This window comes from Poecilia reticulata, linkage group LG7 (assembly GCF_000633615.1).
Source record: "Poecilia reticulata strain Guanapo linkage group LG7, Guppy_female_1.0+MT, whole genome shotgun sequence".
NCBI classification, from domain to species: Eukaryota; Metazoa; Chordata; class Actinopteri; order Cyprinodontiformes; family Poeciliidae; genus Poecilia; species Poecilia reticulata.
In genome coordinates, this window is record NC_024337.1 from 12801275 (window position 1) to 12816948 (window position 15674).

The 15674-nt window shown below is 39.8% G+C and overlaps 1 protein-coding gene across 12 annotated transcripts in view; it reads left to right on the forward strand.

The window, feature by feature from the left end:
- svila (supervillin a) overlaps window positions 1-15674 on the forward strand; it is a 46694-nt gene that overhangs the window by 22377 nt on the left and 8643 nt on the right. For 10 of the 12 annotated variants that reach the window (XM_008414675.2, XM_008414674.2, XM_008414680.2 and 7 more), the window contains 13 exons: window positions 1379-1844; window positions 3441-3603; window positions 4906-5038; window positions 8288-8365; window positions 9132-9188; window positions 10140-10305; window positions 10419-10499; window positions 11186-11272; window positions 11986-12163; window positions 12252-12424; window positions 13513-13668; window positions 14995-15131; window positions 15248-15395. In XM_008414675.2, coding sequence (XP_008412897.1) covers window positions 1379-1844; window positions 3441-3603; window positions 4906-5038; window positions 8288-8365; window positions 9132-9188; window positions 10140-10305; window positions 10419-10499; window positions 11186-11272; window positions 11986-12163; window positions 12252-12424; window positions 13513-13668; window positions 14995-15131; window positions 15248-15395 — 2023 coding nt within the window. The remainder of the gene's footprint in view (window positions 1-1378; window positions 1845-3440; window positions 3604-4905; window positions 5039-8287; window positions 8366-9131; window positions 9189-10139; window positions 10306-10418; window positions 10500-11185; window positions 11273-11985; window positions 12164-12251; window positions 12425-13512; window positions 13669-14994; window positions 15132-15247; window positions 15396-15674) is intronic. The other 2 variants (XM_008414677.2, XM_008414681.2) reach the window with 2 other exon arrangements.

Below are 15674 nucleotides of genomic sequence, written 5' to 3' on the forward strand. Positions count from 1 at the left end.
CCGCGTTGCTGTGATTGCATCGGGAATGTGCGCCGCATTGACCCGCTTCTGATAAAATACCCACTCTGTGCTCATCATTGCCTGTAATACGGTAAAGCATTGCTGGTTATCTGCATGGATGTTCCTGCCAAATGTAGCTCATCACTGGGAAGGGAGTTAAAAGGAACCTTTGTGGGGGAGAGAGGATCGAGAAGCAAATTCAGGGAGAAAAAGGAAATGAATTAGAAAAAATATACGGATTTCTCAGAGTTATGGTTTCTTGGTTCTGTTTTCTCTTTCTTCAGGTTTTGAAGCAGACTTCTAGAGTTTTAACTTGTGTTCTCTCCTCTACTCCCATCTCCTTTCGTTTTAAATATTTTCCCCAACCTTTCTTCTTTATTTTTTGTGTTGCATTTTAAATAAATCCAAAGAAATTTCTAATAAAGGTTTATATATACGGTTGAAACTAAATATTTACATACATCCGAGTCACAAATATTCAACAATTTTTTTCTCACTGTCAGAAGTCAAATCAAAGTTTTCTTGCTCTAGCTTAATTAGAATTATCAAAATTATTTCTATTTGCTAAATGCCAGGAAAGTTGTTAAACAACAAAGTGTTTCATGTGTTCCTCCAGTTAACTTCTGATAGCTAAACTATCAGAAGTTTGTATAAGGAAACCCAAAAGGTTTGACCCCAGTGATGGTTTAAGACAGTTAACTGATACCGACCAAATGTATTTTAACTTTTGAATTCAAGGAAAGTTGAGAAAAATGTCCTCTCCAAAATGGAAATTATTTTTGGTAATTCTAGTGAAGTTGAATAAAATTACAGTTTGGTCCAATTTAACTGAAGTGAGAAAAATATTTTTTTTTCAGTGTATGTAAATATCTGGTTTCAACTGTACATGTAAAGTAATGGACATTGGAAATGTCCCATACATTTCTAATGTAAGGGAGAAAGATGGAGAAAAGGTTTAAAGGAAATGGGAGTAGAGGAGAGGACACAAGTCAACACCCTTGACATCAGAGTCTAAACTTGCAGAAAGAGAGAAAAAAAAACCAGACTTCTGTTGGTCTCTATGGATGTTTGCCTTTGTCTCTTACTGGCTGTTGGGTTTGTAGTATGATTTTTGAATGCATTAGTGAAGTGTGGTGTTGCGCTGAAGCTAAATGCATTGTGTGGAGGGAGATGGCTCGTGATGTGCAGGACAGGCTGCCCTTTGATGCTCAGCTCAGGAAGTGCAGTGAGTCAGTCCGGCTGTGATTAGTCAGCGCGATTCTCCTCAGCCGCCTGAGTGTGCACTTTGCTCAAGCTCGCTTTTCAGCTATTTTAGCAAAACTGACCCACGTCTTGGTGTGCTTTCTTTCATCTCTTTCCACTCCACCTGCTTTGACAGCTTCAGAACGGCGCAGCAGCTCTGTACCGAGCCACTTCGTCCTCCTCCGCACCCAGACCCGGAGCCACCGTCTCCTCTGACCATGCCGGAGACATCCACATAGCGAGCGCCGCCGTCCGTGTCGAGCCCAACCCAACCGCGAGGTTGCCGGACGCCTCGGACCTCCGCATGGACATGGAGCGACTCACTGACCGGGGGAACGACATGACGGACCTGAAGGTGGGGAAGAGGAGGCTGCCCTCTCCTGAGACGGCGGTCAGGCAGGTGGCTCTGCCCCAGCCGCACACTGGGAGGGAGAGATGGTGGGAGGAAGAAGAACAAGAGGAGGAGGAGGAGCAGTGCTGGCGTCCCAGAGGCGGGGACAACTCAGAGATTCACAAGTCCCAGGACAGAGAAGAGCAGAGGCGGCATCCAAGAGAGGAAGGACGACGCGCAGACAGCCACAGGATCAGAGCCATCAGTGGAGGTAAGAACAACTCGCACTTTAGTTTCTCCTCATACTTACTGTGACTTGCCCTCTGACTTTTTTAAAGTTGGACTAAGAAAACTATAGGATGGATCCCCTACCTGAACTGTTACGTTTTGCAAGAAATTTTCTAAACTAGTTACTTTTTACAGAGGACAAACAAAAGGTTTTGCTAAGAATTGTCCTTGGAATTACACTTATTTGAAACAGTTCATGAAACTTAAACTTGGCTGCAGTAAGGTTGTGAATGTAGGGGGAAGATATACCTGTTGAATGGATGAAGATGCTGTTATTTTTTTAAGAAAGTAAGTTTGCAACATTTGTAAGAAGTTAGCAGTTTTCCAGCAAATCATTAAAATATCAGTCAAATTATGATTCCAACAGGCTGTTCTAGGTTGTTTAACCCCTTAACTTCCACCCTCAAAATGCTTATATATAAGTCAACTCCTCCATGAGGACACTGGTATCCTGGTGAGACTGGGGTTTTAAACACCATTCTGAGTTGGTGTTAGCTTGGTTGTCTTTCTTTTTTTTTTGTATTAGTTTTATGTTCTCTAAGACAGCAAAAAATTATTTTTAAGTGAACATAAGACCATTGACCATAAGACCAGACATTCTGACTTAATGGTTGAGAGCCAATCAAATTTTAACAGTAAAATGTAACTGTATTTACACAAAAAGACACAACATAGGACTATCAAACTTGTTACCAAAATTGGTTTTGTGGCTTGTTTGTTTTAATGTGGGAAGTAATCATCCTACTTGTTCAGTTTTTATTTATGTAAGTTCAGAAACCTCAAAATGTAGTTTGAGAATGTTTTTCATTCATTTTTTTAAACATCTACAGAAAATGCTTATATTCAACACAATTCTTTCTGTTGTAATTGAAATGGCATGTTAAAATGTTCATAACCAGCTCTATTCATCATTCTGATGTAGCTTTCTTTTGTGCAGTTATTTTTAAGGTACTGTTTTACATAAACATGGACGTTCTCCTAAATGAACATTTTCTACAGTTGGCACCTTCAGGTCACATTTAAACACCACATGAATGTTTGTTACTCCACAAAACAAAATGGAGATTTTTGAACATTTGTGGTGTATAATAAGTTTGACTGGATATTTTTTCAGTGTTGGGAACCACAACTACGATGCAATAGGCTCGACTCTGTTTCCCTTAAACTTCAAAGTAACTGAGAAGGAGGAAACCTTCTGGTGGAGTTAAGGTACTACAGCGTTTGTGACCTGAATCTTAGAGCATGGAATCCCAGATTTATATAAAATGTAAATAAGATCTAAAATAGTGTGGCTTGATGCAGCCAGTCAGGTTACAAAAACAGAAGATAGTGAAGCAGCCTGTCTGTTAGAGCTGCTCAGGTTGTACTTAGAGAAGAAAATCTCAGGGTTTCTACAGCGTGGGACGTTTGATTACAGCTGTGGCAGAGACATGGAATCCAGTGAGCGGTGTCTCTGCTCCTTCAAACGCTGCTTCTTTTTATGTTGCCCGTTTTCATGGTGTGATTTTTAACATTGCTGTGCTTTCAAATTATTGATCCTGCTTCCTCTGTGTGTGCCCTTGTGCGTCTGCTGTCACAGAGCTCCCAGACTCCACCGCAGTAACATCCAGAGACTCATTCGGATCGGCCATAGCCGAGACTCAGGGCCCAGCAGGGGGCCAGTCTGTCGGCCCGGTCCAGCTTGATCAGGAGGAAGAGATGACCGATGTAACGATTAGCCGACACATGTCCATCAGAGAGAGGTAAGAGCAGCACGGAGGTCAGAGTGGAGAAACGCCTTTTATTCTGTCAATTGTTGTGGACCAAAATGTTACTTTTTGTTAGTTTCTCATATTAAGAATATGTTTTTGCTGTCCATACAATTATTAACTTGAACACAGGAGCAGCGCATGTTTATGCAAGTCTAGTTGCATCACATTGAGGCTCGGCCTGCTGGTTAGAGGATGGGCAAAGATAAACCGTCAAGCTCTAAATTGATTGGTGACATAACAGAACAACATGTTAACATCTGTGTGTTTTCTGCCTGTTACACATTCCACCCACTCTGACCACTTCAGGACCTGCTTGGCTCACCCACACTTCCAAAGCAGTCAGTTAGTGATGACAGAGTCAGGTCTGCTCACTTCCTGTTGTTGGCATTGATTTGGACGTCTGGGGACAGAACAGGATGTGTCCTCTCTGTCTGGAACAGAGCGCTTGTTGTGAGGGGCATGCTGCCTTCTCTGTACTCCAAGTTAAAACTCCTCCTATTTCAATTAAGTCCATAATAATGCAACTTCTGTCATTCACTTTTTTTTTTTTTTACACAAGTTAATTATGCAGTGTCCTCCTGGTGAAGATATTTAGGTTTGTTTGCGATGTGCTAGGCATTGGTCAGTATATTGTCCTTACAGTATGATGACCTTAGAAGACATCACCATGGTTTCATGGTACTTACACAAGAAGTTAACATACAGAATATAACATGCAATGAACATGTCACCTTGAAAAGTAGATTAAAAACGGTAAATATATTTAAGCTCACGTCTGTTTAATAATTTAGCAGAATAAAGTCAGTTTTGAATTGAAAATTATGTTTTTGTTATATGGTTTTTGATTAAGTGCTAATTTAATTGCAAATAGTGCAATTAACTTTGCTAGAATTTTTCACCAAATGACACAACTAGTAATAGTACAGGAGTCACTATGCTAAAGTCAGTAGTTCAGTTTCCAATGTTAAAGTTGAATTAAACGTTTTGGATTAGTAGGTTGTTTTCAAATTGTAAACATAATTAATATAATAATCCTAAATGTCCTAAATTTAACTGATTGAAATGAGTAGAAACTGTCTTTGTCTCTAATGAATAATCGGTTTAAAAATGAGCCAAGAGCTGCTTTCAAAGCTTACCAGGCTGCAGTGAGCTAAAGTGGCATATTTTAAATAAAAGTCTATCTTTTTACCCCAACTATCATACTGCAGTACATAGTGTGTGTGTGTGGGGCGTTAATTCAGATTAACAGTGCCTCTCGTTCTTTCACCCTGTGCCTCTGCGCCGGCCCCTCAGAGTCGCCTTGTTAAAGAAGAGCGGCGAGAAAGACTGGAGGAACAGGATCAATAAGAAACAGGATGTAGCGACGGTTGCCGAGGGCGAGCAGCAAGCTCAGCTCTGGGAGGCGGAGCAGAGCTTCGGGAAGAAGGTAACCGCCTCACTGCTGAGTTAGCGCTTCAGAGGGCCACACTGAGACATCATATGGGTCATCTGATTTAATGTTGGAGAAACTGTGTTCTGTTGATGCACTGTTACTGCAGCAGTGACATTTAGAGTTGGTGAACGCCACACCAACTGGTCATTAACAAAGATTTAAAGAGATTCTTGAGCGTTTGTCGCAGACTTGTTGAGAATTTTACATTCAAAGAAATATCACTGGCCATTAAATAACGAGTCATGGAAATTAAACTGGCAAAGTCATGTGGTAATATTTTGAATATCTCTAAACAGAGAGGTTGTGTATTGTCCATGTCTGTGTTTCCTCTTATCTGTCTTATACAGCTGGTAAATGTTTTGTTGTTGTATCAAAATCTAATCACTGATTTCCATTCAGGAGAACAAATGATCTAGTATCTAGAGGATGTTATGACAAGTTGCCATTCGATAAGTATGGAAGCCTATTGGTGTCAAAACTGAAATGAAAACAAATTGAATATGAAGTTCTCATTTGAGCATGAACAATTCCTTAAACTTTCTAACAGCACTTGCTGAAATAACTGAACTTTTTTTAAATGGGCAAATGTAAAGTATTATTGGCATGTAATTCTCAGCCCAGAACTGCCAAGTACCCCAAAAACTTGGAGCCAAATTATGAAAGGAAAGTAATTCCTCTTCCTAGGTTTGACACCAGCATAGTAAACATGTAAAGCTACCAATAAAAAGTATGCTTTAAGCCTCAAATGTTACTGTGAAAATGATTGGACTACCTGTCGTGTGATGCTAATATCCAACTGTCCTGACACATGTAGCGTTTGTATTCTCTCTTGCCTAACTTTCTCTTTTCTGCCCTCTGAACTGCATGTTGCCTGTAATCTGTCACTGTCTCGCTCCTGTCTGCATGTCTTTCACCTTTTAAAAAAATAAAAGCAGATTTCTGTCCCTGCATGCTTCCTGTTTTTCTGTTTCTCCACCATTGGTGTGTTTTTGAAGGGAGGTTTTAGGACGGGCGCAGCACATGTACCTCTCTGTTTAGACATATTCTCTGTGGCTTCTTTGGAGCAACTGCTGTTGTTTCCAGCTGCTTATCAGAGCTTAGCCAGCTCCACCCGGCACAGGCTGAATTATTATTTTTTTTATAGCTTATTTAAGGTCAGGTTTTGATTCCTGTATGTGTGATGTCAGACACTCTGGGGAAAACATTTCTCAAATTTAACAAGTGGCCTAATTTTTAAATTGGGGACAGATGAGTGAATAGATGGAGGTTAAAGGAAGGCTAACAGGAAGTACAGTCGGTCTTGTTTTCTATCCTCCTATTTATCCAGACCAGTGGATGTTCTTGACGTTTCCTGTGTTGGAACAAAGAACAAAAATAGAGATGAGATTGACAGAAAATGAGCAGTCGAGCAAGACTTAAAGGGATTTTGATCTACCTATGAAGTGCATGACACAACATGAGCTTTCAGAAAATGTCCCTTTTCTTCGGCTGCCTGTCTGTAGGACGATGATTTTCTGATTATGACTGAGGACGTTTCTGTGTCCAATCTGTTTCTGGTAAGGCCAGTGGGTAAGAACTTTGTTGCCAAAGCATTCTAGGGTGAGGTTCATCAACTCTGTTCTCATCAGAACAGTGATTAAAATTCACAAAACTTATTTATATTTATTTTTTTTACCTGTTGATTAAAACACAACTTGGTGCTGCAGAAATTCAGCCTGCAGAGTGTTTATCTGGTGGTAGTACCGTTTGATTCTGGGTTGGCCTCTTTCCTTAATGTTTACAATTTTCTCCTCATTTTGGGTTCATGGTAGCACTGTCTGGTGAACTTGGGGTTTGTTACACACACGCACGCACGCACACTGTCCTATCAATGACTTTAATGTTTAACATTAGGTTAAACATTAAACCTAATGTTTAATGTTAAACATTAAACATTAGGTTTAATGTTAAACATTAAACATTAGGTTTAATGTTAAACATTAAACATTAGGTTTAATGTTAAACATTAGGTTTAATGTTAAACATTAATGTTTAACATTAAACCTAATGTTTAACATTAATTTTCAAATAAGACGTGTGTCTGATTGCAGGGGTCACAAATCAAGAACATAAACAATGTTATAAGCTCATTATTTTAGCGATTGTTTTTAGCTACGTAATTTGAATTAGCCCCACTTAAGAAACAAATTAAGTCACTTAAACTGACTTAATTTTTGGTCAATTATTAAAAATATAACATGTGAGGATAAAAATGTTATATCAAAAATTGTTGGGAAAACTGGAACATGCCTCATACATCTTTAAAAGTTTGGTTTACATAAATATGCATGGGATTTCTTTTTTTGTTGCCAATAATGATGTAATTTATGATTAGACCATTACTAATTCCTCATCTCTTACATTAAAATGGAATGTATTTAAAGTAACAGTAAATAATGGTAATAGTAAAGTAATTAAAAGTATAAAACACTCGTATCTTTAAGTGGAAACTACTTTATTTACTCACCATTTAGGACTCTGCTCTCTTTCCTGTTTCTGCTCCATCATGGTGTTAGCTAGGTTAGCCTACAGTGACCTAGCATTGCATTGTCTAAAACCAGCATAGATTTGTTTGTTTGTAATGGATGTATGAATTGACACAAAAACCTGGTCTGTAATAAAGTCTGCTTCCATTGACGTTTTCACACTCAGCAGTTTGCTGAAGTGCTAGGCTAATGTTAGCATGGTTTACTTGGCGTTTTCACAGGACTGTAAACCGACTTGTAATGTATTTCAATTCACTTTTGGTTTATCAGATAGAAGTTGGGGCCAAGGCTGTTTTCCTGCTTCATTAACTTTACACTTTGCTTTGAGGATTATAAAATTTAACAGCTGCTCTCATTTAAATTGGCTCCACAAATCAACTTCAGTACCTCTAGTTGAGGGGAGCTGCTGACAGAATCCAGCAGTGGTCCAACAATGGGCACTGAGCTTTGTTGTTTTAGTCAGAGCTCCAATCCCAATCATTTTTAAAAAGCCTCTCTAATGCATATTAGTATCTGTTTTATTCCAGATGGAAGTGTATATGTGTAAATGTCAAAGTCTAGAAATAAGAAAAGCTACTTTTAAAAACAAATTCTTGGTTGTGGCCTTTATCAGACTTGATTTCCTGGCTAACATGACCCCAATCAGGATACAGAGCTGCACTTATCAGCTATATTTTCCTGCTGTAGCATGTATTTCCTCTTTCTGCGCCTGCTGCAGGAGGCTGTCCTTCCTGCTGCTTCCTCTCCTCCTCCTGATCCTCCTTTCCATACCTCCCTTGACGACACGGCCAGCCAGGTAGGAAATTCCAGCAGGTCTTTTAGTCTTGTTTGCTTGTTGGTCTGCCTGCTTGCCCACATACCTGGTCACGCCAGTGTAAGCTGTTCACACATGCCTGTACCAATTCACGAACATCTTACGGAGAAAATAATCAGATTCCCACCGATTATGGTTCTGCTTTCACACCAACTGCTGTCATAGACAAAGTATTTTCACAGTAAAATCACAAAATATTACCAAGTATTTTAATGGAAATATTTTTGGTGCACTTGAAATGAGACAGAACTAACTACAAGTCATTTTTCAGCACCATGCAGAAGCTTGTTTTACATAAATAATTCCTTAATATTGATAAAAATACGCGTTTCATTGGCAGATTATCTCACTTGTAACATGGGGAAAATGTCCTCTTGCATAATTTAGAACATTTTCATCAATATTAAGGGATTGTTGACTTAAACTAAGCTCTCACATCTTCCTGAAAAACTACTGGTAAGTTAGTTTCTTATTTCAAGTGTGCTAAGATATCTGCAGTAAAAATGACGTGGTAAGGTTTAGTGTTTGCAGTGTTTTGCTAAAGCACACAATGGTCATATGGTCCTGCTGCCGTTTTATCCCATCTATTGGTGACTCCAACGCTCACCATTGTGAATTCAGCATCACAGCTCCTGCAGCTTGCGCTTCTTATGCAGCTTTTAGGTATTTCGTCCCATATTTCCATCCTCATCTGTTAATTTCATCCTTTCCCATCCATCCATTCATCCATCCATCCATGTGATTGAAGACCACCAGATCTCCCAGACCCTTGCAGGTGGATGACAGACACCCATGGAGAAGGAAGGTGACCCAGTCAGAAATAAAGATGTGGAGTTTGTGCAACTGTTATGTTTTCTCACTTTACAATAAAATTGTGCAAACACACAATGTGTCCATTAGTTGACCAATGGGAGAGATTCAGTGATGCTGTTTTACTTTTTACTTAGCCTACAGTAAGTGAGGCCAGAAACTGAAACCAGGTTCATCACCAGGTGTTCAACAGCTTGTAAAACTGATATTCTGTTGAGCCACAGCAGTTTGTTTCATTTGTGTATTTAATAATTTTATTATCGGCAGCTGAATTCAGACCATTTTTTTAAACCAAAATTAGTTGACATTTATCTACTTTATATCTCCTTTGATGCACTAAATTCATTGTAAGATTTTTGAATGTGATTATATACGACTGTTTTCTATTCTGGTAACTTTTTATGAAGGAAAATCCCAAAAAACAAAATTTGTTTTAGTGTCACATATTTGAATAAATCGAATTTAAAAAAAGAGGGAGAGAAAGTATTTAAAAATGATCGACCACCCTTATAACTTTCCCATGAACTGTTCCTTCCAAATCGAGGTGAGATTATTCTACTACAATAAAATATTTTTTTTCTACTCATCTTTGCCAGGAGTTCTAATCAGTGTGTATTTCTTTCCTCTGAGAACAAGTACAATGAGAGGGTTTAATACTGTTGCACGTGATTATGAACATTAGTGTGTTATGCATGTTTTTTGTTTCACCTAATTAGTTAAATACGGCAAATTCCAGTTTTAGTCCCATCGACTTTGTTGGAAACAATGATCTGCTAAATAAGACACAACTTTGGTTCCTGTTTATTGGGTTAAATTTGATATACCAATGGCAGCATTAATGGAGTTTTTTTTACAGTTCGCTGCATGCAGCCGGTATGGGTTCCTTAGTTTGACCTTCATGTATCTGTTCTGCTGAGGTCATCTGATTCTCCTGTGTTTTCCTCAGAGAACAGCGGAGGCTGAGATGGAGAGCCAGAGCCTGGAGACTCGCATGTCCATCCAGGAGAGGAAGCAGCTGATTGAGACTCGGGACGAGGCCTGGAAGACCAAAGGTCACGGAGCTGCCAACGACTCCACCCAGTTCACTGTGGCTGCACGGATGGTGAAGAAAGGTCAGAGGGCAAGCTAAACAGCTCTGTGGATCTTTTTTTTTTTTTTTTTTTTTTTTTTTTTTTACAGTTTGTCAAATAACAATGCAGATGATTTAATCTTGTGTGCTCCTTAGGGCTGGCCTCTCCCTCTGCTCTCCACTCTCCCCTCCACTCCAAATCAAAGAACAGTCTTGCTGTCTCCAAACCGCAGGAAGGTCAGTCTGACTTTTATTGTAACAAACACTTATTGCAGTTTTTGCTCTTCACCTCAAGCCTCTGATTACCCGTTATGCAACACCAGCTGTGTTTCCATTACAAATGAGCACAAAACTTTGTCTACGTTCCACTAATGTTGGAAAAACACAATTTTGCAATTGCAGTGTTTCCATTAATTCTTCATTAAATAAATAATAGAAATAAATAACGGTAGCAACAAGACTTTCACGTCAGCTAGTGCTCAGTATGGAGCCTTTTTACTTTCTGGAAAAACATCAGATTTACAGCCAATTTCTTGCTGGATGTCTGATTGAAATTGTTTTTTATGCCGGTGTTAAGTGATTGTTTTGTTCTTTTTCAAAAGACATGGAGGAATTCCCAGGTTTATTCCCCTTTTTTCTATTTTCCACCATTATTCAAACTAGAAATGTCACCAACACAACCATGAGGTTTCTATTGGCTCTGGAAGCCGGATAGAAACCAGCCTGTTGGATGGTTTTCACCTCAATGAATGTGCATGACCCTAAAGTACAGAACGCCTCATACTCACCTGCAGGAAACATTTCAAACACTCAGATCAACATACTGTCCATCGTGCTTGGTGATTGTCTGAAGTCTACATGTACAGACTGCTGCATTTTGTAAGAAATGTGTGACATTTGTGTGTGTGTGTGTGTGTGTGTAGCTATTAAGGCTGTGCCAGATCTGAACCTGGAATTGGACGTAAAGCTAGAGAAGCTCGAGTCGTTCCTTGGAAAGATCAACAGTAAAGGTGCGTCCTATTCTAAACTCAGGTTAACAAACTGTTAGTAAGAAGCATGGAGAAAAAAAATACACTTGGATGTCAAGAGTGTTGATGGTTAGGAGCTGTACAGTTTTTTTTTTTTAAATAAGTCAAATTTTGCTGATGTGATATTTAGGAAGTATTGATCCAGTTTTTTCACTTCTGATACATATATCTGAGATTTAGTATCGGCCGATTCCAATCCAGAAACATAAAGCTGCAGTGACTGAAAACATTTCTTTTTGAAACACAGGCATAAATGTTCTGAATTATGCATTTATTTGATGACTCTGCACAACACATTTAAATCTACCAATACCTTCACAAGCTGGTCAAACATGTAAGAACAACTTTAATTTGTTCAAGTAAGTGTAGAACAGTCGATGTAAAGTAAACGATGAAGAAACTGAAACTGACAAAAACAATGTCTATTTTGGTCAAACGTGTAAAAAAATGGCAGTAATCCTTCTTTCAAATGGTTCAGAAAGTGCAATTAGGAATTCTAAATATAATGTAAGGACAAAGGATAGAATTAGACTGAACAGATTTGCTCTTATGGATCGGGCACAGATCTGATCAGATACCAGATCTAGAATTTTGGATATCTGGACCAATGCAGATATTGATGTCCGATCAGTGGATCTCTGGTGGTATTTAGAGCCACACAAGTGGAAACATGTGGGTGTGTTGTCTCTCCTCAGTGCCTGGACTGCCAGAGGCGACCATCTCTGTGACTGAGAAGAAAGTGAAGGAAGTAATGACCCTGGAAGACGAAGCTTTTTCCAAGTTCTACCGCCACATGGACGAACTTCCTGGCAGCAACAACAGGGTGGAGATAGATGACGACTTCGATGCCATTTTTGACCCCGAGGTGCCAAAGTAAGCTTCAGCTGTCAGGAGACCGAGCTTTAAAAAAAAAAACGAAATGCTTTGACCTTACTTTGACCTTTCATCTTTTTCTTTCCAGATTGACTTCGGCGATGGTGCAGCACAAGAGGGCGATGCGGCCAAACCGCAACGTTCAGTCGTCGAGGAACCCGCTGAAGAAGCTGGCAGCCAGAGAGGACATCAGACATGAGTACACAGAGCAGAGACTCAACATCGGCCTGCTGGAGAGCAAGAGGATGAAGGTGGAGAAGAGTGAGTAAGGAGGGATTTACGTATCTAAAGCTCTTTTGTTTGAAAGGAAAAAACATCTAGTGTGCATGTTTAGTTTATTTTCCTGTAGTGTATTAGCATAAACTAGCATCTGCCTAGTTTGCCTACCAATTCCTGTTTGACAGGCAAACAGGAATTGCAAAACAACTTAAATTATGTTGGAGGTTTTCTCCTCATGTTACCTCTGTGTTGCATAATCTGCAATATTTCTGTAGATGAAATCAGCTCCAGTTGTCTTGTTTTACTATACAATCCTCCACTGGTTTCTGTTCTCATATGTCCACTACTGCATGTTTGACATGTGTATGAATAAAAAAACATGAGTGAACATGCAATGTTTGCTTTACATTCATTTTGACCTATTAATGATTCATTTGAACTGTTTTTGTTTTATGGTGGAATGACACACACTCAACACACACCTTCATCAAATTTTAAAAACAATAATTGCGCAATTTGAGAATTTGTTTTGGGATTTTCTTTAATCTGTTAGAGGAGAATTGCTGAACTCAAACATACAATTATTTAATAAATTAAATATAATTGAAGAGTCAGTTTATTTCAGTAACTCTGTTCACTAAGAGAAACACAGATTACTTATACATAAATTTATGTTTTTAAGCCTTTTTTTCTGTTATAATTTCTACTTTCAGCGAATAAAAGCATGAATTTAAGATTACATACTGCATCAGACCAATAAGATTACAAAAATGTGGAGTTGAGAAAAATGTTTAAAACATGTTTTTCTTTTTTTTTTTTTCTTTCAAAATGTACTGTTAACGTGATGGTCTCATCCAAGTTTATATTCTGAATTAATGAATATGACTGTACATTAATTGGACTTAACATAATCACTGACAAATGAAGTGAATGACATTAAAGCTGCTTCTTTGTTCTACTTTGCCACATATAGATCGACACCCTTCCATATAAACTCTGTTCACTGATAGCTGTGGCGTCGTTCTGCAGGATAATGCACCGTCTTATAAAGCAAAAAAAAAAAAGATTGAAGAATAATTGGTATTCAGCATTAGTTCTGTACTCATCTCTGCTCCTTGTGCTCTGTGCAGTGAACAAGAACTCTGGGTTTTCTGAAGTGGCTCTGGCTGGTTTGGCGAGCAAGGAGAACTTCAGCAGCGTCAGCCTGCGCAGCGTCAGCGTCTCTGAGCAGACGTCCAACAACAGCGCCGTGCCCTACAAGAAGCTCATGCTGCTTCAGGTCAAAGGTCAGTCAGCTCTGAATTTACAAACAAACCTTCGCTGACGACATCTGCTTGATGTAAATCTCAAGTTTGTTATAGAATCTGGAGAAGTGAAAACAAGGCATTTGATCTCAGCAAGTCTGGAAAAGCACAGCAAATAAAACAAGTGGATAACAAGACAAAAACGTTTTAGGATTGTATTTCTTAACCAACTAAGTTGTATCCCTCCTTAGAAATCCATCCTTCCATTTCTTCATCTCATTGGTCAACATCCATCTATCTAAAAACAACCAATGAGGTTGTTTTTAGATAGATAGGAGGAGGGTCTTAGCGCTGTCCATCATACCCATTTGTGTGCTGCTCACCCCTCCTCTGCGATGCAGCTTCTTTCAAACAGCAGAGCCTGTTATGAATGCTAAGGCTAGCTAGCATAGCCACAGATGACATCAGATGATGTTTTCCTGTAACTGACTTGTTTCTCTGCCAGCAGCATATTTAGCAGCGCGTTCATGTGATTGATTGATAACACTCTGGGTGTTGTTCATCTCTTCAGATGGCATTAGCAGCACAGGGAGGAGGTGGATTAGCTTGATATTTTATACTGTCACAACAGTGACGGTTTTAACAAATATGGAAGCATTTTTTATAGAAGCTTTAAGAATATCTCTGAAACCGAAATGCTAACGAATCTTTTGGATATAATTTCACAAGTCAGTCACATTGAAAACTTTGAAGTCTTAAGACTTGCTGATTTGAACTCAACGGCAGCAGTTAAATTTACTTGTGTAAGAGGACAGAAAAATAAATGCCCACTGATTCAGTCAGAGCCTGAAGGATGCTGCCTCCTGGCTGTCCTCTGCTGATGACATCTAAAAGGAGAGACGGGACTCGCTCTATTTTGGCGTTTCTTTTATCTCCCTCACACGTATGTTGGCAACAGCTGTGACTCTAAATCATTCTCCCCAGGTCACCTCACGCCATCCTGGGCTGATCTGCTCCTCCGAACCCCCACCGTCCATAATCCAAAGCAAATCCAGTGCAGCAGGGGCTCTGCTTTGTTAGGTTATCTGTCCCAGCTGGACAGTGGAAGGATTCACAGCCTCAAATTTAGACCACAGCCTCTGCTGACTTCCATTAGCTGGACGTCCCCAAGGTTTTAGCGCTTTAGATGATCATTAGACAGATATATTTACCATGTCGGCTTCATCACTGCGGGCACAATTTTGGTCTGATGGCTCTCGTGTGATAATCCAGGCGGCGATGAGCAGAGTAGCCACTGATAATCCACCTGTCTGTCTGTGTGTCTGTGTGTGTGCGTGTGCGTGTATGTGTGTGCTTGTGTGAAACCAGGCCGACGGCATGTCCAGGTCCGGCTGGTGGAGCCCAGAGCTTCCTCTCTGAACAGCGGAGACTGCTTCTTGCTCATCACCCCACACCACTGCTTCGTCTGGATCGGAGAGTTCGCCAATGTCATCGAGAAAAGCAAGGTACGGAACCGGAGCGTGGAGCGGCATAGAGATCAGTCTGTTGAGGTTTGATTGCTGGTTTTTTTTTCTCCATTGAGGCAATATCAATCGTCTTTGCGTTTTGTTTTTCCTGAAAGGCGTCAGAGTTGGCCAACTTCATCCAGAGCAAGAGAGACCTGGGCTGCCGAGCGGACTACGTCCAGATGATGGACGAAGGCGCTGGCGCACACAGCCATGCAGTCCAGGAGTTCTGGAAGTGTCTCGGAGGACAGTCGAGTTATCAGTGTGAGTTTTGGGTTGAACTGTCAAATTCCAGTTCAAAGCCACGGTTCTCCACTCCGTCAGTGTCGACTAAATTTTCTGCACAGTTCTGGGCAGAGGAACATGGTGAATAAGCAAAACAACTGAATTATAAACCTGGTGGACTGCCAGGCTTTATTTGCGCCCCTACCAGGATAAGCATTGTTTGTTTATTTATTATAGATGTTTTTGCAATGATAGCAAAGACGAGCTAAAGAGAACTCTTTGGTGAAATGACTGGAAACACAAAGCCAACATAACATG